The sequence below is a fragment of the Cetorhinus maximus genome, chromosome 3 (assembly GCF_964194155.1).
Source record: "Cetorhinus maximus chromosome 3, sCetMax3.hap1.1, whole genome shotgun sequence".
In the NCBI taxonomy this organism is placed as follows: Eukaryota; Metazoa; Chordata; class Chondrichthyes; order Lamniformes; family Cetorhinidae; genus Cetorhinus; species Cetorhinus maximus.
In genome coordinates, this window is record NC_135881.1 from 170,295,644 (window position 1) to 170,318,283 (window position 22,640).

General features: G+C 42.0%; 1 protein-coding gene across 6 annotated transcripts in view; it reads left to right on the forward strand.

Moving 5' to 3' along the window:
* Window positions 1–22,640, forward strand: part of kdm1b (lysine demethylase 1B) — a 192,162-nt gene that overhangs the window by 76,239 nt on the left and 93,283 nt on the right. For all 6 annotated transcript variants that reach the window (XM_078539274.1, XM_078539277.1, XM_078539278.1 and 3 more), the window contains one exon: window positions 779–955. In XM_078539274.1, the coding sequence (XP_078395400.1) occupies window positions 779–955 (177 nt within the window). The remainder of the gene's footprint in view (window positions 1–778; window positions 956–22,640) is intronic.

The window sequence follows — 22,640 nt, forward strand, 5'->3', positions numbered from 1 at the left end:
AATTTCCTCTTTATATGCCTACTTTAAATATTTTTCTTCTGAATGATTAGACACTGCTCACATAATAACCTCAAGTGGGTTGGGTGGAGTAATTCTACTAATCTCCTTCATTCTTCTTGCAATATCCCTGAGTTAATCCTGAATTAGGATGTTTTTACATGTGAATATTTTCATCCCAGTGAATTTTTCCTCCATTCTCTACAGGCTTTGGAAAACAACTTTTGTAAATATCTTCATCCTTTAGCTTAGATTCCTTATTGATGTGTTTACTTGTGATTTGATTCATACAATGGATCCAATTTAAGCTTTTCACATGTTTTTGAATTGGTCTTTTTAACATTGAAGAGTGCTGGTCTTTAGTTTTGTTGAATCTCAGATTGTTGTCACCACTGCTCAAGTGCCACAGCTGTCTGTATGTAATGTGCGGCTTAAAATTACGAAATGATGCAAGCTGCCTCTTATAACTTCTTTGTTTCACAATAGTGTGCCTGTCATGTAATACATGTACTAATTTACACTGCTAGTCACTTGTACATCTGATGTACAGTCAATAGAAGATTAATAATGCAAATTGATTGAGGTCTTTACATGGTGATAGATACATAATTGAGAAGTTATGTTGAGGGATATGGAGAAAGGTCTGGAAATTTGAGTTAAAAAGATAGAGCTGTCAATAAAATACTACATGTGCTCAACAGATCAAGTGACTTACTCCTCTCCCTGCCATGTATATAAGAGCCAAAATACTAAACTTGCCTCCTTTATCTTTCATCTGCAGGAGGTTCTCACCCCTCAAAAGTGTGCAAACCACATAGTTGTTAGAGGGCTTGTTCGTATTCGCTGTGTACTGGAAGTGGAGAAGATCTTGTATTTTATGACGAGAAAAGGCTTGGTCAATACTGGCATCTTGGCTGTTAATCCAGATCATCCCCTCCTGCCTAGTTATTACCACAAGGTCAGATAGTACCTGTTACTTGTTTTACTTTTCATGTTAGTTTTAAGGCAATTTTAAAAATATAAGTTTTAAAACATGATAGCAAGAAAGGGTACTTTTGGTAGATCCAGATTTGTCTAATCCTGAAGCTTCAGAAATCAATTAAAAGCAAATTTACTGTTTAGTATTCATCTGTAGATGGTATACTTCAATGTAATGTCATCTTACTGAAAATAGGTATCCTGTCTACAGTAGTTGCATTATATATTTGCTTGACAACATGGTTCAAAAAATTGAATTAAAAATATGATGTGTTTGCTAATTAATTTTGCTTCACATCAGACATGATTAATGTTTTTGGGTATTGAAATTTCTGTGCATGCTGGTAAACTGCTCAAATTAAAATTTGAATGAAGCAGATGAGGAATGAACTGTTAAGTGATCAGTCAATGTCTAGTGTTTGATGTTTTAAAATTATGAATCAATAAGTTTGCAGCACTGAAGGAGGCCAGTTGACTTATGGCATCTTCAATGGTCAAAAAAGAGCTGTCCATCTTACTCCTACTTTCCAGCTCTTGGTCTATAGCTCTGCAAATTATGACACTTCAGTGCATACTCATGCATTTTCTAAATGCAGTGACCACCCTTGGCAGTCAGTTCCAAACCCCCCTCACTACCTTCTGGGAGAAAAGAATTTCTCAATTTCCCACAAATCCTGTAGTATAAAAGTCTGGTACATTTCGGTTAATGTTAGAAGCCGAGCAGGTTAACACACTGCTTTACTCTGTAGCCCCAATTGTGGATGACACTATTGCAAGAGAGGAATCAATGAATCATCTGCTAAATTTGAAGTAGTACTAAAATCTTTGAATATTTATTTCAATCTAAGAAGCAATAAAATACTCCAAAGAGCTAATTTTAATAAGCAATTCCAGCAGCCAGGTGATCCTGTTGGCAACTCATTCATCAATTATCTAGAGGAAAGCAGAAGGTTGAGAATATGGAGACTTAAAATGACTCAGACTGAACAGTGGTAAGAGTAGCAGATGATGCACTCTGACCCCATGGAAGAAAAGGAAGATTTAAACCTGGAAAAGACATTTGGGCAGTCAGAACTCTGAGCAGCACCAGTGACATTTCAAGGGGAGAAATTAAACAGTGGTGCAGAGGCCAACTCACGATTCACCTAGTTAAGCAACAAAGACAGGGACACTCCAGGCCAGCAGAGCAACCATGCCAACACTTGAGAAAAGCACCCCCACAGGCGAGATCAATGTCCTGCAATTTCAGCCCTTTGCTTACACCAGGATTGGACACTCAGCCAACTATGCAAGACAAAAACTCTGAAGTGCACAGAAGACCTAAAGATTATTCATGAAGTCGAGACTGCATGCCCAGAAGAGACAACCATGCTTCATGGTTGAGGTCAAAGATCTTGTTTTCGCATTTTGGAATGTGGACATTTCAGTCAATGGCCATTTAATAAATTTTAAATTAGGTGCAGGAGCCAGCATAACAGTCCTGTCACACAAAGAACCAGAGCTAAAAGACCTCTGGCTTTGAACAGACACCACTCCATGGGCCTGGAGGAATTCTTTGTCCAGTCATAGGCATGATTCTGGAACCACTAAGTTATGTTAGAAAACAAATCTTCGTTCTGATATATGTCATCTGTCGTCAGCCTCTCGAGAGCAAAGGTGCCTGTGTAGTCCTGGATCTCCTTAAAACAGGAGATGTCGTCAAAAGATATCAAGACAATCACTGTCATTAATCATAGAAACTGCAAGTTCCTGAGTACTAAAATAGAGAATCCTGACTGGAACTTCAGCCCTGAACTGTCTCTTTGCAAAGCAGATTTGTCCATTTTTGTTACAGGTCATGGAAAACCTTCAATGGTCAGACTAGTCAACCACTCAGGAGGCAACCACAATACCTTCAGTGGAGGATGTAAAAGAGCAACCAGCAGTCTGAGGAGCCTCAACCTTTGGCTCCAATAACAGTACATTGCAACCACTGGACATATGCTGCAACTCCCAGCCAGTATGCCAAAGCCACAAAAGATGTTGTAACCTGGTTGCAGCCATCCATTGCTGACTGAAACACGGGTCCATGTATCACTAAACCTCATTCTAGTCACAGGAATGCTCATCCTCAGCCACAGAGGACATCACCACAACCCACACAATGGATGGAAGTAGTGAAAGAAATGACAAGAAGGCCACTTTTAGTCCACCCCACATAAAAGGGGGGAGGGTAGAAACCACTGATCAATGCAACAGCCAAACCAATCAAGTGCAGTTCAACGTGAAAGAAAAGGATGAAAACATACCTATATGGCAGAACAACCTCCAAACCTACAGGAAGAACCAGCAGCAACAGAGCCTATCACCCTTCTGACAGTAGAGCAAACGAGATATGGAAGCATTGTCAGGCCTGCAGACCACCTGAACCTTTGAATTCAAGCACTCAAGGGAGAGATGGGTAGTGATAATGCAGTAATGACAATGTAAATGTATGATTGTAATAACAAAGACACAAGGTAAACTATAATCAGTTAAAATACATTGGATAAAGACTTGGTGGGGGAGGTGGTGGCAGTGTAGTGTAAGGGTCTGGCACATATAGGATTAATGTGGAACTGAGTACAGTACGCCCACAGTGATGGAAGAAAACAACATGACCTGCACCCAGGGTCAGTCTAGTGTTGGACAGAGCCATGTACACCAGCAAGCATGGAGACAGCTCCTGACTTGTACCCTTTACTGCATATTTCTAAATAGTTCTCGGGGTCAGTAAAGACTTAGTCATACTTAGATTAACTATGGAGACTTCTTCAGACTGACTGAAATGTAACCAACACCCTGCAACAAATCCTTCAACCAATTACTTGAAATCTATACCACCTGGTTATTGACCTCTGTTAAGAGAAACAGGCTTTTCCTATCCATAATAATTAGACCCTCAATCTTCTATAGGACAAATAAATCTCTCCTCCCAAAGAAAACAACCCCAGTTTATCCAATCTTCCCTCATAGCTAGAATTCATCATTCGTGGCAACATTCTTGTAAATCTCTTCTGTACCCTCTTTGTTGTGATCATATCTTTCCTATAATGTGCTGAACAGAACAGAAGTTAGTTCAGCCACAGCTGGCGTTTTGTACATTTGGAATATAACATCCCTGCTCTTATACTCTGACTTTGCCAATAAAAGATATTCCTAGGGATTTGCTTTCATCAAATAAATCTATTTGGCTAGAATTTATTGTAACCAACAAATGCCATCTGCCATGCATTAAAATTGCCCTATCCTGTTAAGTTTTGTTGAGCTTCTGCAAGGCCAGTTGTTTGAAGTGGGAGATTAAAATGTCCCCTACAGAGCACCTGGGACCTGTGTGAACAAACACTTGTTAATAAGACAGATAGTTAACAACCTGAATCCTGAACCAGCAAGTTAGGGTAGTGAATGCAATACCAAATCAAAGCAAAATAAAAGGGAAAGCAGAGACACATTAAAGTTGAGGAACTAAGACTCCGCACTTGTAGAAGTTAATTTTTAGGGTTGTATGGCAGTGACTGAGTTACTGTGCAGTTCAAAAGGGCACATGGGATAAAACAGACAAGCTGTAACTTTATTTAGAGAGTTTAGTCCATATTTAAGATGCAAGTAAGGGCCATGAGGACACAGGTGACTATGTCAGAGAAGCAAATTAAGTTCCTGTGGGAATTTAGTGCACAGAGGAAAGAGTTGTAGTATGCATAGGAATTATTCTAAGTTAATTTAGTGAGTAATTAAATTAAGTTAGCTAACATAGAAATTAGGAGGAGTAGTAGGTCATTCTGCCCATTGAGCCTGCTCTGCCATTCAGTATGATCCTCTATCTCAATGCCATGCTCCCACCCTCCCCATACCCCTTGATGTCTTTAGAATCTAGAAATCTATTTCCTTAAATATATTCAGTGACTTGGCCACCAAAGCCTCCTATGGTACTGAATTCTATAGGTTCACCACCCTGAGTGAAGAAGTCTCTCCTTATCCTCAGTCCATTTGGCCTCCCCCATATCCTGAGACCGTGACCTTGTTCTAGACCCCCGGCCAGAGGAAACAGCATCCCTGCATCCAGTCTGTCCCACTCAGAATTTTATGAGATCCCCTCATTCTTCCAAACTACAGCAAATACAGGCCTAGTCGACCAAATCTCTCCCCATACCTGCCATCCCATGAATCAGTCTGGTGAACCTTTGCAGCACTCCCTCCATGGCAAGTATATCCTTCCTTAGGCAAGGAGACCAAAATTACACACACTACTCCAGGTGTGGTCTCATCAAGGCCTTGCACAGCTGCAGTAAGACCCTTGCTCCTGTACTCAAATCCTCTTGCAATGAAGGCCAACATATCCTTTGCCTTCTTAACTGCTTGCTTGCAGTGACTGGTGTGCAAGGACACCCAGGTCCCTTTGTACATCAACATGTCCCAGTCTATCACCATTTAAATACTCTGCCATTCTGTTTCTCATACCGAAGTGGATAACTTCACCCTTATTCACATTATACTGTATCTGCCATGTATTTGCCCACTCACTCAATTTGTCTAAATTGCTTTGAAGCCTATCATTCTCCTCACCACCCTCAGTCCCACTAAGACCCATTTATTCCTACTTGGTTTCCTGTCTGCTAGTCAATTCTCAATCTATGCCAATATATGACCTCCAATCCCATGTGCTTTAATTTTGCACACAATCTTTTGTGGGACTTTATCAAAAGTTTTCTGAAAATCCAAACTACATCCACTTGTTCTCCCTTATCTATCCTGCTTGTTATTTTCTCAAAAAACTCCAGGAGGTTTGTCAAAACATGATTTCCCTTTCATGGTTTGTCTAATCCCATTTCTATTTTCTTTATAATAGACTCTAGCATTTCCCTACTACTGATGTTAGGCTAACTAGTCTGTAATTTGCTGTTTTCTTCCCCCTCCTGTTTTAAATAGCGGGGTTACATTTGCCACCCACCAATCTGTCAAGACTTGCAGAATCTACAAAATTTGGGAAGATGACAACCAATGCATCCACTATTACCATGGCCACCTCCTTTAGCATCATGGGATGTAGATTATCAGGCCCTGGGGATTTATCAGCTTCAGTCCCATTAGTTTCTCCAGCACTCTTAGTCATACAAATTTCCTTCAATTCCTCCTCCTCCTCACAGGATCTTTGGTTCCCTATTATTTCTGGGAAGTTATTTGTGTCTTCCTCTGAAGACAGAACTAAAGTAGTTGTTTAATTGCTCTGCCATTTCCTTGTTCTTTATTATAAATTCTCCCATTTCAGACTAAGGGACAGATTAGTCAAACAAAATTAAAAAAAAACATACTGATAGAAGCTTTTGCAGTCTGCTTTTATGTTCCTTGCAAGTTTACTCTCATGTTTCATTTTTCCCCTCTTAATCTCTTGGTCGTCCTCTGCTGAATTCCAAACTGCTCCCAATCCTCAGGCTTGCTAATTTTTCTAGCAACTTTATATGACTCCACTTTGGATCTAATGCTATCCTTAATTTCTTTTGTTAGCCATGGTTGGTCATTTTTCCTGTTGCTTTTACATCAGAAAGCAATGAATAACTGTTTACATTTGTTCCTTAAATATTAGCCTTTGCCTGTCCACCGTCATGTCTTTTAATGAAGTTCCCCAATCTATCTTAGCCAACACTGACCTCAGACCTAGTAGTTTCCTTTGTTTAGATTTAGAACCCTAGTTTCAGATCGGGGTATTTCACTTTCCATCCTAATGAAAAATTCTCTCATGTTATAGTCACTGTTACTTAAAAAGGACCCCACACAACAAGATTATTAATTAAACCCTTCTCATTGCAGAACACCAAATCTAGGATAGCCTGTTCCCTAGTAGGTTCCTCGACATACTGGTCTAAAAAAATGATCTTGTACACATTCCAGGAATTCATCTGCTACAGTATTATTGCTTATATGGTTTGCCCAGTCTATATGTAGAATAAAGTCACCCATGATTACTGTAGAACCCTTATTACATGCATCCCTAATTTCCTGTTTAATGCCATCCCCTACCTTACCACTATAGTTTGGAGGCATGTTGACAACTCCAACTAATGTTTTCCAACACTTGCTGCTTCTTAGTTCCACCTAGATTGATTCTACATCTAGATTTTGAGCCAATATCCTCACTCCTGCACTGATTTTTTCCTTGACTAAATGTACCCCACCTTTTCCTTTTTGCCTGTCCTTCCTAAATAGCATACCCCTGGCTATTCAACTCCCAGCTTTGGTCACCCTGCAGCGATGTCTCTGTAATTGCAATCATATTGTACCAGTTCACATCTTTGCGCTGTGAATTCATCTACTTTATTGCAAATGCTCCATGCATCCAGATTGTGTCTTTAGACTTGCCTTAATGTTTTCACACATCTGTTTGTACTATTGCCCTGGTTTCCTCTCCCTTCTGTTTTTGCTTTCTACTTGTGTCTTTCATTCCTACCTTTGTTTCCCACTCGTGTCTCCCCACTCAGGTTCCTATTACCCTGCCACTAGTTTAAACCCTCCCCCACAGCACTAGCGAGTACCCCTGCAGGGTTACTGGTCCCAGTCCTGCTAGGGTGTAACCCATCCAGCTTATACTGGCCCCATTTTCCCCAGAATTGGTCCTAATGCCTCAGGAATCTAAATTCCTCCCTCATACATCTCTCCAGCCACACATTCATCTAGTCTATTCTCCTGTTCCAGATCTCACTAGCAAGTGGCATTGGGAGTAACCCTGAGATTACCACCTTTGAGGTCCTGCTTTTTCAATTATTTTCTAGTTCTCTCTATTCTACTTGCAGGTAAAAAAGAGGGATGAGGTCTTAAGTCATTGGTACTGATATGGACCATGACTTCTAGCTGTTCACCCTCCCCATTCCAAATGTCCTGTAGCCACTCTGACATCCTTGACTCTGGCACCAGGGAGGTCACAGCTGTGGCTGCAGAAACATCTTATCTATTCTCCTTAGAACAGAATCCCCTATCACCGTTGCTCTCCCACTCTTTCCTCCCCCCCCCTGCTGTGTGGCTGAGCCACTTGCAGTGCCATAGAATTGGCTCTTAACCATCTCCCAGAGTAGTATCTAAACTGTAAAATCTGTTAGGAAGGGAGATGGACCCAGGGGGCTCCTGCACTACCTGCCTAGTGCTTTTATTCTGTCTGGCAGTCACCCATTCCCTTTCTACCTGCGCACCCTTACCTGCGGTGTGACTGCCTCACTGTACGTGCTATCCACAAAAATCTTATCCTTGAGGCTTCACAGTGACTCTAGCTTCAGCTCCAAAACAGATTTCAAATAGCTGCAGCTGGAGACACTTCCTGCTCATGTCATCGCCCTGGACACTGGAAGAGTCCCTGACTCCCCACATCACACAGGAGGAGCATTCCACATAGCTGAGCTGCCCTGCCTTGACTTACCATTAAATTGCTCTTTACTTTTACTTCTGAAGAATATTAAGTACAGTAGAAACACTCACCAGGTCTTACTTGCCCAGGCTGCCACTTTTTTTAAGGAAAGGTAGAAGATGAAAGGATCACCTCCTCCCTCTTCACTGAATTCCCTCACTCAGAACTCCAACTTAAGCACTTTAATGCAGAGAAGACAGTGCTGTAGATGGTCTGCTTTTATGCTCACCGAATCTAGCTTTTGAAAACCTGTTTAAGTCAGTCAAATAATTAACTGGCTGCAGCTGCAAGCAGAGCCTATATAACCCCTGTTTTAAAGCTGGACTAAAACTCACCTACTCCCAACCTAAAGAGCAACTTTTAGTTAATTGCCAAATTAAAGAAAGACTAGACATCCACTCCTAAAAGTCCCTCACTCATCCAACTCCAACTTAAGCACGCTAATGCATCCCAAAGCAGCACTCCAGTGCAAACTAAATAACATAAGTAACAGTGGCAGGACAGGTGAAATGTTGCAGCTGTGGAATGTGGGAGCTTTTGGACACCAAAGCAATCCATGACAAATGTCTGCAGAAAGTGTAAGCAGCTAGAGGAATTCCAATCAGGATTATTGATCTGGAAGGTGAACTGCAGACACTGCACAACATAAGGGAGGGGAAGAAATACCCGGACACTGTCGCAGAAGATAATCACACCTGCTCAGGGCAGGAGGGGAACTTGCAGTAGGAGGGAGAGGATCCCACCATTGTGATCCACATAGGCCCTGACAACATCGGCAGGACAAGGAAGGAGGCTCTTCATAGTCAGTATGAGAAACTAGGTACCAAATTAAGAAGTAGATCCTCCAAGGTAGTAATCTCTGGATTATTATCTGAACCACATGCAAATTGGCATAGGACAAATAAGATTAGAGAGATGAATGCATGGCTCAAAGACTGGTGTGGGAGAAGTGTGTTCTGATTTGTGGGGCACTGGCACCAGTACTGGGGAAAGTGGGGGCTATATCGTTGGGACAGTCTACACCTGAACTGTGCTGAGACGTGTTCTTGCAAATCACATGACTAGGTTAGTAGAGAGAGCTTTAAACAAGGAGGTTGAGGGATCAAGTTTAGGTAGATGTGGCAAATCATGGGGTAGATTCAAGGCAGGAGACCATAATAGTAATATGGGAAATAAGGGTCATGGAATAATAGGAAGGGACAGAGCTAATACATAAGAATACTCCAATAGTAAGACTAGATGTTACAAAGGTAAAAAGACAAAACTAAAGGCTCTGTATCTGAATGTGCATAGCATTCATAAAAGTAAATTAATTGATAGCACCCATTGAAGTAAAGAAATATGATCTGATAGCCATTGCAGAGACATAGCTGCAGTATGACAAGGATTGGGTCCTGAATATTGAGGGGTACATGATATTCAAGAAGAACTCAAGGAAGCTTGGTAAAGATGGAGGGGTAGCACTGTTAATCAAGGACAGCATTGGTGCAATAGTTATGACTGGTTCAGGAGATGAGGATGTAGAATCAGTTTGGGTGGAGATGAGGATTAGTAGAGAAAAGTCACTAGTGGGAGTGGTCTGCAGGCCCCCTAACAGTAAGCACAATGTAGGACAAAGTATACAAGGATGAATATTGGGTGTTTGTGCTAAAAGAACAGCAATAATCATGGGTGATTTTCATCTACATATGAACGTGAAAAAAAAATCAGACTGGCAATATCAGCCTGGATGAGTTCAGAATGCTTGTGAGTTTTTTTAAATAAAGAGATCAGCAAGTTCTGGAACCAACTGGAGAACAGGTTATATTGCACTTGGTATTGTGTAATGAGACAGGACTAATTAGTGACCTCAGAATGAAGGCACCCCAGGTAGCAGTGACCACAATATAATTGAAATTCGCATCCAGTTCAAAAGGGAAAAGAGTAGGTCCAAGGCTAGTATTTTAAACTTAAATAAGGGCAACAATGTGGGCATGAAAGCTGAGCTAGCTGAAGTGAACTGGGTTACCAGGCTAGAGGATAGATCAAAAGAAAAGCAGTGGCAGACATTTAAGGAGATATTTCAGAATGCTCAGAATAAGTAAATTCCTAATATGAAGAAAAAATTCTAAGAGGAGGACCCACCACCTGTGGTGAACTAAAGTTAGGGAAGGCATCAAACTTAAGGAAAAAGCATATAACTACACAAAGATGAGTGGCAGGTCAGATGATTGGTCAGAATATAAACAGTGGCAGAGAATGACAAAAAGGTTAATCCAGAGAAAGAAAGAGTATGTGTGTATGAGAGGAAGCTAGCTAGAAATGTAAAAACAGATAGCAAGAGTTTCTACAGGTATTTAAAAAAAGTAGTGAGTGTTGGTCCCCAAGAGAGTGACAATGGGAAGTTAATAGTAGATAATAAGGAAATGGCAGATGAAATGAACAAATATTTTGTTGCTGTCTTCACTACAGAGGATACAAAAAATATTTCAGTAATAGCTGGAAATCAGGAGGTGGAATGAAGAGGGGAACTTGGTGAAATTACAATCACTAGGATGGAAACTGATGGAGCTGTGGGCTGACAAGTCTCAGGGTCCATAGAACCATAGAAAAGTTACAGCACAGGAGGAGGCCATTCAGCCCATCTTGTCCACGCCAGCTTGAGGACACCTAGGTGCTCTTTCTCATCCCACCTTCCTGCACCCGGCCCATAGCCCTGCATCTTACAGCACTTAAGGTGCAAATGCAGGTAATTTTAAAGAGTTTCTGCCTCAACCACCAACTTGGGCAGCGAATTCCTGACACTCACTACCCTCTGCGTAAAAAAAGTTCTTCATGTCCCCCCTACACCTTCTGCCACTTATCTTGAATCTATGTCCCTTGGTTCTAGAATTCTCCACCAAGGGAAACAATTTTATCCTGTCCACTATCTATTCTCCTCAATTTTGTACACCTCAATCAAGGCACCTCTCAGCCTTCTTTGTTCTAAGGAAAATAATCCCAACCTATCCAATCTCTCCTCATAGCTACACTTTTCTAACCCTGGCAACATTTTTGTAAACCTCCTCTGCACACTCCAGAGCTATTACATCCTTCCTGTAATGTGGTGACTGGAACTGCACACAATACTCCAGTTGTGGCCTCACCAGTGTTTTATACAATTCCAACATTATATCCTTACTTTTATATTCTATACCTCTGCCAATGAAGGAGAGCATTCCATATGCCTTCTTTATAACGTTGTCTACTTGAACTACTGCCTTCAGGGACCTGTGTACTTGTACGCCAAGATCTCTCACTTCATCTACCCCTCTTAGTATATTCCCATTTATTGGGTAATCCCTGTAACTGTTTGACCTCCCTAAATGTATGACTTCACACTTCCCTGTTAAAATCCATCTTCAACTTTACCACCCACTCCACCAACCCATCTATATCGTTTGAGATTATGTCCATCCTCTACACTATCCACTACTTGGCCAATCTTTGTCTCATCTGCAAATTTCCCAATCGTGCCCCCCACGTTCACGTCCAAATCGTTAATATGTAACACAAACAGCAAGGGGCCCAACACCGAGCCCTGTGGAACACCACTTGAGACAACTTTGCATTTGCAAGGGCATCCATTGACCATTACCCTTTGTTTCCTGTTACAAAGCCAACCTTTTATCCAGTTTGCCACATTACCCTGAATCCCATGGGCTTTTACTTTCCTGACCAATCTGCCATGTGGGACCTTGTCAAATGCCTTACTGAAATCCATGTACACAACATCCACTGCACTACCTTCATCAACCCTTCTTGTCACTTCCTCAGAATTCATCAAATTTGTGAGGCAAGACCTTCCTTTAACAAATACATGCTGATCATCCCTGACTAGTCCATGCCTTTCCACATGACAGTTAATCCTATCTCTCAGGATTGATTCTGCTAATTTGCTCACCACCAATGTAAGACTAACTGGCCTATAATTGTTTGGCATTTCTTTTGATCACTTTTTAAACAACGGAACTACGTTTGCATTTCTCCAGTACCTCCCTGTATCTAGTGAAGATTGGAAAATCCTCCTCAGAGCATCTGCTATCTCCTCCCTGACTTCCTTCAGCAACCTCAAACAATCCACCTGGCCCTGGTGACTTATCAACTTAAGGAATTCAACCCTTCAAGTACTTCCTCTCTCTTTATGACTATCCTGTCCAATATCACTGTTCCTCCTGGACTACTATATCTACATCCTCCCTTTCCTTTGTAAACACAGACAAAATATTCATTCAAAACCCTTCCCACAGCCTCTGCATCTACATACAAGTTTCCATCTTAATCTCTGATAGGTCCCACTTTTCCCTTCACTAACCTTTTAGCATTAATGTATTGGTAAAACATCTTTGGGTTATCTTTAACTTTACTTGCTAATCTTTTTTCATGCCCTCTTTGATTTCCTTCATCCCTGCACTTCCTATATTCATCTAGGCTATCTGCAGTGCTTAGTTCTTTGTGCCTATCGTATGTTTTCTTTTTCTGTTTGATCTTCCCCTGTATCCCTCTAGACAACCAAGGGGGTCTAGATTTGGCAGTACCACATTTTTGTAGGGGACATGTCTACTTTGTAGAATTAGGATCTCGCTTTAGTGCTTCCTACTGGTTTTCCACTGTTTTATCCTCCAGCGTTGCTGTCTAGTCAACCTCAGTCAAGTCCCTTCTCATTTCTGCAAAATTTGCCTTCCCCCAGTTCAAGACTTTTACTCCTGCCTTATCTCCATCCTTTTCCATGGTAATGCTAAATCTAACTGAATTGTGATCACTGTCCCCAATATGGTCACCAACTGTCACTTCACCCACTTTCCCTTCTTTGTTCCCCAAGACTAGGTCTAGAATTGCATCGCCTCTCGTTGGGTTTGTCACTAATTGGTTGAAAACATTTTCCTGGGCACTGCATGAATTTCTCTCCCTCAATGCCCCTTATATTGTTTGAATCCCAGTTGATATTAGGATAGTTGAAGTCTCCTACTATTATTGTCCTCTTGTTCTTACAAGCAGAAAGCTGCCTACATATTTGTTCTTCTATCTCCCTTTCATTATTTGGGGGCCAGATGGACTTCATCCTAGGGTCTTCAAGAGGTGGCTGCTGCATTGGTGTTAGTTTTCCAAAATTCACTAGATTCTAGAAAGGTATCATCAGACTGGAAAGTAGAAAATATGACCCCTCTATTCAAGGGAGGGAGGCAGAAAACAGAACCATAGGCCAATTAGCTTGATGTTTGTTGTCAGGGGGGAAGGTGTTAAAATTGATCATTGAGATTATAATAGCTGGGCACTTTGATAAACACAAGGTAATTGGGAAGAGTCAGCATGGTTTTATGAAAGGGAAATCATGTTTAACCAATTTATTGGAACTCTTTGAAGGAGTAACATGCACTGTGGATAAAGGGGAGCCTGTAGATGTACTGTACTTGGATTTCCAGAAGGCATTTGATAAGGTGCCACATCAAAGGTTACTGTGGAAAATAAAAGCTCATGGTGTAAGGGGTAACATATTAGCATGGATAGAAGATTGGCTGGCTGGCAGAAAACAGTATGCATAAGTGGGTTTTGTCTAATTGGCAGGATGTGACAAGGAGTCCCACAGGGGTCTATGCCAGGGCTTCAAATTTTTACAATTTACATTGATGACTTAGTTGAGGGGAGTGAAGGTATGGTAGCTAAATTTGCAGACAACAAAGATAGGTAGGAAAGTATAAAGTATATTATGAAGAGGACATGAGGCTGCAGGTGGATATAGATAGGTTGAGTGAGTGGGCAAAAATCTGGCAGATGGAGTATAATGTAGGAAAATGTGAAGTTGTTCACATGGCAGGAAGAATTAAAAAAAAAGTTTATTACTTAGAGAACAGCTACAGAATTCAGAGGGATTTAGGTGTTCTAGTGCATGAGTCACAAAATGTTAGTATGCAGGTGTAGCTAGTAATTAAGGTGGCTCATGGAAGCTATCCTTTATTACAAAAGGCATTTAACAAAAAGGAAGATGTTATGCTTCAGTTATACAGGGTATTGGTGAGGTTACATGTTGAATGTTGTGTGCAGTTTTGGTCTCCTTATTTAAGAAAGGATGTAAATGCGTTGGAGGTGGTTCAGAGGGGGTTTGCTAGATTGATACCTAGAATAAGTGGGTTGACAAATATGAGTAAAGGTTAGACAGAAAGGGCTTGTATCCTCTGGAGTTTAGAGGAGAGGGGTGATTTGATTGAAGTAAATAAGATCCTGAATGGCATTGACAAGGTGGATGTGGAAAGGATATTTCCTCTTGTGGGTGAGTCCAGAACTAGGGGGCACTGTTTTGAAATTATGGATTGCCCTTTTAAGATAGGGATGAGAATTTTTTTCCAAGGGTTGAGAGACTTTGGAACACTGTCTCAGAAGATGGTGGAGGTGAGGTCATTGAATATTTTAAGGCAGAGTTAGATAGATTCTTGTTAGGCAAGGGAAGCAAAGGTTATTGGAGGTAGATGGGCATGTGAAATCCAAAACACAAACAGGTCAGCCATGATCCTGATGAATGCAGAGCAGGCTTGAGGGCCTGAATAGCCTACTTCTCCTATTTTGTGAAGTTCCTGGATGAACATACAACGCCGAATACATTTGAATGAACAGCCAGAAAGCAAGTTGCCGTTTTCAAGGAGCTTATGGCAGAGTGGTGCATGTCAGAAAGCAACTTCTGGGTTTAGTGGCACACCGTTTGCCCTATTTACTTTCACTAGATTCTGGCCCCTTAATAATTGTGTTTAAATGTGTCTTCCTATTATCTTTTGCCATTAGAAATTCCTGTGTCTGCATTTGTAATGGGTATTGTCTGTGTAAACATTGCCAGCATTGAGGGTGCAGTTGCAGAATGACCAGTTTACAATGATGGTATTAATTACAAATATGGACATTAGGAATTCATAATATAGAAATAAGAACACAATGGCCCAAGTTTTTTCATAATCCATGCTGTTGTTATATCAGCACTCACCATTATTACAAGGTAAATCTTAACAGCAACTTCTGGTGTCCACACATATGCAGTTAAGCATGGAGATCTGAAAGTTGTGGTTGAAAATACCCCACTCCTCCAAAGGGTACCCGGTTGTAATCCGCACTGACAGGATCAGGATTGAAATCACTAATGGCATTGTTATAAAACACAAGAAATAGGAACAGCAGTGGACCGTTTGGCCCCTCGAACCTGCTCCGCCATACAATAGGATCATGTGGTTCAATTTTCACATTCTCATCCAACCCTGATAACCTTAGATTCTTGTTAGGCAAGGAAATCAATCTACCTCTGCCTTAAAAATATTCAATGACCCCACCTCCACCACCTTCTGAGGCAGGGAGTTCTAAAGTCACAGCCATCTGAGAAAAAAATTCTCATCTGTCCTAAAAGAGTGACCCCTAATTTTAAGAGAGGGCCTTCTAGTTCTGCACTGTCCCACAGGAGGAAACATCCTTTCAACGTCTACCTTGCCAAGGCCATTCAGGATCTTGTATACTTCAATGAAATCACCCTTCACTTCTAAACTCCAGTGGAAACAAGCCAAGTCTGTCCAACCTTCCCTCATAAGACAACCCACTCATTCCAGTTATCAATCTAGTAAACCTCCTTTGAACCACCAATGCATTTACATCCTTTAATAAGGACACCAAAACTGCACAGTACGAGGTGCAGTCTCACCAAAGCCCTATATAAAACTGAAGCATAACATCTTTACTTTTATCTTCAATTCCTCTCGTAATAAGGGATAGCATTCCATTAACCTTCTTAATTACTTGCTGTACCTGCATACTAACTTTGTGACTCTTGTACAAGAACACCTAGATCCTTCTGCACTGCAGAATTATGCAGCCATTTTCCATTTAAGTAATACTCTGCTTTTTTGTTCTTCCTGCCAAAGTGAAGAACTTCACATTTTCCCACATTAAACTCCATTTGCCAGATTTGTGTACTTTCAACCTATATCCATCTGCAACCTCGTCTTCTTCACAACATACTCTCCTACCTATTTGTGTCATCTGAAAATTTAGCTACCATGTCTTCACTCTCCTCATCTAAATCATTGAAGTAAATTGTAAAAAGTTGAGGCCCCTGTGGGACTCCATTCATCACATCCTGCCAATCAGAAAAAAGACCCATTTATCTCTGCTTTCTGCCAGGCAGCATATCTTCTATGCATGCTCATGTTACTCCCTACACCATGCGCTTTTATTTTCCATAATAATCTTTGATGTGGCACTTTATCAAATGCCTTCTGGAAATCCAAGTACAGTATGTCTACAGGCTCCCCTTTATCCACAGTGCATGTTACTCCTTCAAAAACCTCCAATAAATTGATTAAATGTGATTTTCCTTTCACAAAACCATGCTGATTCTTCCCGATTGCCTGGAGCTCTAAGTTCCCAGCTATAAGCTCCTTAATGGTCGATTCTAATAACTACCCTATGACAGACATCAAGCTAACGGGCCTATAGTTTCCTGTTTTCTGCCTCCCTCCCTCCCTCCTGAATAGAAGGGTTATATTTGCTACTTTCCAACCTGATGGAACCTTCCAGAATCTAGTGAATTTTGGAAATCAGTTATGATCCTGTTAGGGACTGTTGACATTTAAAGACAATTTGGATTACTTAGTTTGAATCAATAGAAGTAAGCCACAGGATTCCATGATTTTAAATCAAAATAAACTTAATTGTAGATATAAAATAAACAAAGTAAACTTTATCAATGTAAAATAATTTAGCTCAAGTCTTTCTAAGCTATAAAGTTTCATTCTCTGCCCCATCCCTCTCTTCCCCTCCACCCTGGCCCAAGAGCTCCCTTATTTACAAAATCTTTAAGGTTCATTCACTTTATTCCTGGGACCAACTCAAAAAGGTACATCTCAGCTCTCCAGATTTCACTTTAGTGTTCCACCTATTTGCCAAAGTACAAAATTTCCTGTGAGCCCTTCCAACAGCTTTTAGCAAAGTGACCCTCTGGTTTCTTTATCAACCTCAGCTCCAGCATGGGTCTCCCTGCAACTCCTGTAGTGGCTTAAAACAGGTTTATTATAGCCCACTGCTCTGCTTTCAATCTGCAAAGAAGCTAATTATTTCCAGAACTCCAACAGCAACAAGGTTAGCTGCCTTTTACTGTAGATTTCTTCCTTTAACTTCTAGCTAAAGAAATCTTCCAGTCGTTTCTCCCCTTTCCAAATTGGTCTTCCACTGAATACCAGTTCCCACTTGCAGGCTGCATCATGGATGATAGATCTAGCATTTACTGTACTTCAGGTGTAGGTCTGGCTTTATCTCTTCACTTCCAAGAAACTACAAGCTACAGAAGGCCCAAAGCTCAGTCTCTTAGCTGCTTCTCTCAACCAGTTTTGCCTGCTGGCTTTGCCCTAAATTCAGAGGTAATTCAAAACAAAGAATTTCACTAAGCCCAACCCATCTCCATGACAGTGTGACACAGCGCCTATAAATTAACTGACTTTTAATTCCAAATCTTGCCATAATTCCAGGAAATAACTTATCCTTTTCTGAAATAACTGCAGACGCTATGCCTCCAACTCTTTAGCTAAGTAAGACCACTTTCTGTTAATGATCTAACCTTAAGTCAAAAACAAAAAACTACTGCAGATGCTGGAAATCCAAAACAAAAACAGAATTACCTGGAAAAAACTCAGCAGGTCTGGCAGCATCGGCGGAGAAGAAAAGAGTTGACGTTTCGAGTCCTCATGACCCTTCAACAGAACTGAATGATATTAGGAGAGGGGTGAAATAGAAGCTGGTTTAAGGTGGTGGGGGGGGGTGGGGTGGGGTTGTAGGGACAAGCAAGCAGTGATAGGAGCAGATAATCAAAAGATGTCACAGATAAAGGAACAAAGAGGTGTTATTATCTAAATGAATGTGCTTACTAATAATGGATGGCAGGACACTCAAGGTACAGCTCTAGTGGGGATGGGGTGGAAAGACTGACAGGGCATTAAAGGTATAGATTTAAAAATAATGGAAATAGGTGGGAAAAGAAAAATCTATATAAATTGGAAAAAACAAAAGAGAGGGGGAAGAAACGGAAATGGGGTGGGGATGGAGGAGGGAGTTCAAGATCTAAAGTTGTTGAATTCAATATTCAGTCCGGAAGGCTGTAAAGTGCCTAGTCGGAAGATGAGGTGCTGTTCCTCCAGTTTGCGTTGGGCTTCACTGGAACAATGTAGCAAGCCAAGGACAGACATGTGGGCAAGAGAGCAGGGTGGAGTGTTAAAATGGCAAGCGGCAGGGAGGTTTGGGTCTTTCTTGCGGACAGACCGAAGGTGTTCTGCAAAGCGGTCGCCCAGTTTACATCTGGTCTCTCCAATGTAGAGGAGACCGCATTGGGAGCAACAAATGCAGTAGACTAAGTTAGGGGAAATGCAAGTGAAATGCTGCTTCACTTGAAAGGAGTGTTTGGGCCCTTGGACGGTGAGGAGAGAGGAAGTGAAGGAGCAGGTGTTGCATCTTTTGCGTGGGCATGGGGAGGTGCCATAGGTGGGGGTTGAGGAGTAGGGGGTGATGGAGGAGTGGACCAGGGTGTCCTGGAGGGAACAATCCCTACGGAATGCTGCCAGGGGGTGTGAAGGGAAGATGTGTTTGGTGGTGGCATCAAGCTGGAGTTGGCGGAAATGGCGGAGGCTGACCCTTTGAATGCGGAGGCTGGAGGGGTGATAAGTGAGGACAAGGGGGACCCTATCATGTTTCTGGGAGGGAGGAGAAGGCGTGAGGGTGGATGCGCGGGGGATGGGCCAGACACGGTTGAGGGCCCTGTCAACGACCGTTGGTGGAAAACCTCGGTTAAGGAAGAAGGAGGACATGTCAGAGGAACTGTTTTTGAAGGTAGCGTCATCAGAACAGATGCGACGGAGGCGAAGGAACTGAGAGAATGGGATGGAGTCCTTACAGGAAGCGGGGTTTGAGGAGCTGTAGTCGAGGTAGCTGTGGGAGTCGGTAGGCTTGTAATGGATATTGGTGGACAGTCTATCACCAGAAATTGAGACAGAGAGGTCAAGGAAGGGAAGGGAAGTGTCAGAGATGGACCATGTGAAAATGATGGAGGGGTGGAGATTGGAAGCAAAATTAATAAATTTTTCCAGGTCCCGACGAGAGCATGAAGCAGCACTGAAGTAATCATCGATGTACCGGAGAAAGAGTTGTGGGAGGGGGCCGGAGTAGGACTGGAACAAGGAATGTTCCACGTACCCCATAAAGAGACAGGCATAGCTGGGGCCCATGCGAGTAACCATAGTCACACCTTTTATTTGGAGGAAGTGAGAGGTGTTAAAGGAGAAATTGTTCAGTGTGAGAACAAGTTCAGCCAGACGGAGGGGAGTAGTGGTGGATGGGGATTGTTGGGGCCTCTGTTCAAGGAAGAAGCTAAGGGCCCTCAGACCATTCTGGTGGGGGATGGAGGTGTAGAGGGATTGGACGTCCATGGTGAAGAGGAAGTGGTTGGGGCCAGGGAACTGGAAATTGTTGATGTGACGTAAGGTGTCAGAGGAATCACGGATGTAGGTGGGAAGGGACTGGACAAGGGGAGAGAGAAGGGAGTCAAGATAACGAGAAATGAGTTCCGTGGGGCAGGAACAGGCTGACACGATCGGTCTGCCGGGACAGTTCTGTTTGTGGATTTTGGGTAGGAGATAGAAGCTGGCCGTCCGAGGTTGGGCAACTATCAGGTTGGAAGCTGTGGGAGGAAGATCTCCAGAGGAGATGAGGTCAGTGACAGTCCTGGAAACAATGGCTTGATGTTCAGTGGTGGGGTTATGGTCCAGGGAGAGGTAGGAGGAAGTGTCTGCGAGTTGACGCTCAGCCTCCGCGAGGTAGAGATCGGTGCGCCAGACAACAACAGCAGCACCCTTGTCAGCGGGTTTGATGACAATGTTGGGGTTGGACCTGAGAGAACGGAGTGCAGTAAGTTGAGAGAGAGACAGATTTGAATGGGTGAGGAGCAGAGAAATTGAGACGACTAATGTCACGCCGACAGTTCTCAATGAAAAGATCAAGAGAGGGTAAGAATCCAGAGGGAGGGGTCCAGGTGGAGGGAGAATATTGGAGGTGGGTAAAAGGATCTGTTGAACGGGGAGAGGATTCCTGCCCAAAGTAGTGAGCACAGAGATGAAGGCGGCGGAAGAAGAGTTCAGCATCGTGCCGAGCCTGAAATTCATTGAGATGAGGGCGTAAGGGTATGAAACTAAGTCCTTTGCTGAGCACTGAAAGTTCAGCGTCGGAGAGGGGAAGGTCAGGGGGTATAGTGAATACACGGCCGGGGCTGGGATTGGAAGATGGGGTGGCGACTGAGAGACAGGCAGGGGTGAAGGGTCCTAGAAGGGTATTGGTGAAGCATGCGTTCCTTAGCACTTGAGAGAAAGAAAAAAGTTTCTTGTTGAGGCGTCGGATGAGACGAAGAATAAAATGAAACTGGGGGCACGCGCAGCTTTGAAAAAGGGTGTGGCGGTGCTGCTGGAGGGAGAGGTCGAGTGTGTTCATATGGCGGCACATGGCACTGAGTGGATCTCAGAATGCGACGGGAACAGCAGTCCGAGAAACGTTTTATGTCCTGGAGATACCTGTAATCCTGGGTGGGTTCGACACAAGAGGGATGGAATTTCAGTTGAAATCCACGTGGGCTAAGTCGGAGACAGTCACAGAGAAAGGAAACATGGCTGTGAAAGTGGGTTTTAGTAAATGCCTGGTCAAACCTTAAGTCAACATGGCCACAAACTCAAGTGTAATATAATCCAATATTGTTTGAATTACATTTACCTCAGGGCTAATTTTACCAGGTTCTGAACCAGATACCCACATTTTCTACAATTAAAAAAGTTTAATTCCTAGAATTCAAATTTATATTCTAAAACATATGAACTATGACATTAGGCATACCACAGCAGGAGCTTGTGCTTCTTATCCACAAGTTCCACATGAAAGACAGATGAAACATTTGGGACCAGTGGATTCAGAAGCAAGTGATTTTAATGGTGTACTAAATTATTACTGCTGAATAACCTCTAGCCATGAAAAATTTAATTTTATAACTGTGGAGCCTTGTTCCCTCAAAATTAATGTTGCAGATTTCTAAGATTAAAATTATTTGTTTTCTCTTATCTCTTTTAATCCCATCTGTGTGTTCCTTCAATTAATATTGCAGATTTCTAAAAAGATTAAAACTAATATTTTGTTTTCTTATTTCTTTTAATCCTATATGTCCTTATATTTCTTGCTAACTGAACAATGATTTAAATGTAATTTGTATTTTTAAACTTCCTGGCTTGCACTGTGCAGCTGTGAGGATGTTAAAACCAGATTGTATACAGAGCCTCGTTGCTGCTTGCGCTGCTCAGATTCCTCAGATCCCCTGTAGAGGGCACTGCATTGAAACAGATGCCAGAACAGTAGAAATCTGCGTTGACAATCTCCGAATAGCTGTGCGCAACAGTACACGAGGTGAACAGCAAAGAAAGCTCTTAGCTGCTGAGAGAAAAATTTTGGTCAATGCATGGCTTCAGAGTGAGATGAATTATGTCTGTATACACTGGTCTAATTATTCCCTGGCCTTAACCCTATTTTAAAGGAATATCAGCTTATGTTAAGAAAATTTTGCTTTCTAGACTCTTGTTGCACCAATTTGCAAGCATTCCATCAAATTCTGATTTAAGAAAACTGAACTTTACTATAATACTTTCCCTGCTGCCTCTCAATTTAATTGATTTCTAAATCAATTGATTTAGTTTTGTTACACACCAGAAATAAATTCAGCAAGATAAATTTGTGAATGTCATTCTTCATTAGGTGCAAAATCCCTTTTTAATGCAAGGCTGATCGTAGTTTACCTTTGCCAAAGCGTCAAGATCTGCAGTAACAATTGCCTGTTTCTTGCCTCATTCCCACCACACACCATTTTATCACTGCCAGACAAAGGTGTGGAAAGCGAATTTGCATCAGTTCTCACCTTCAAATTCCCCTCCCGCCCCAACCCCATAAATGCTCCACCTACAATTTTTGGTATAACATGTTTGAATGCAATTACATTTAATAGTAACTACATTTGTAACTAGGAATGTTGACCTTTGCTTCCTGCCCTTCAAGCCATTGTTCAGTCAGTGTCTCTGACCTCCTCCAGCTGATGACACTTGGTCATGTGATTTTCCAGGACACAGTATCCTGATGTCCCCACATGGCATAGGATTTGCATCCAACAAGATTGAGGTGCCCTGCTATGCCTCTATTAATT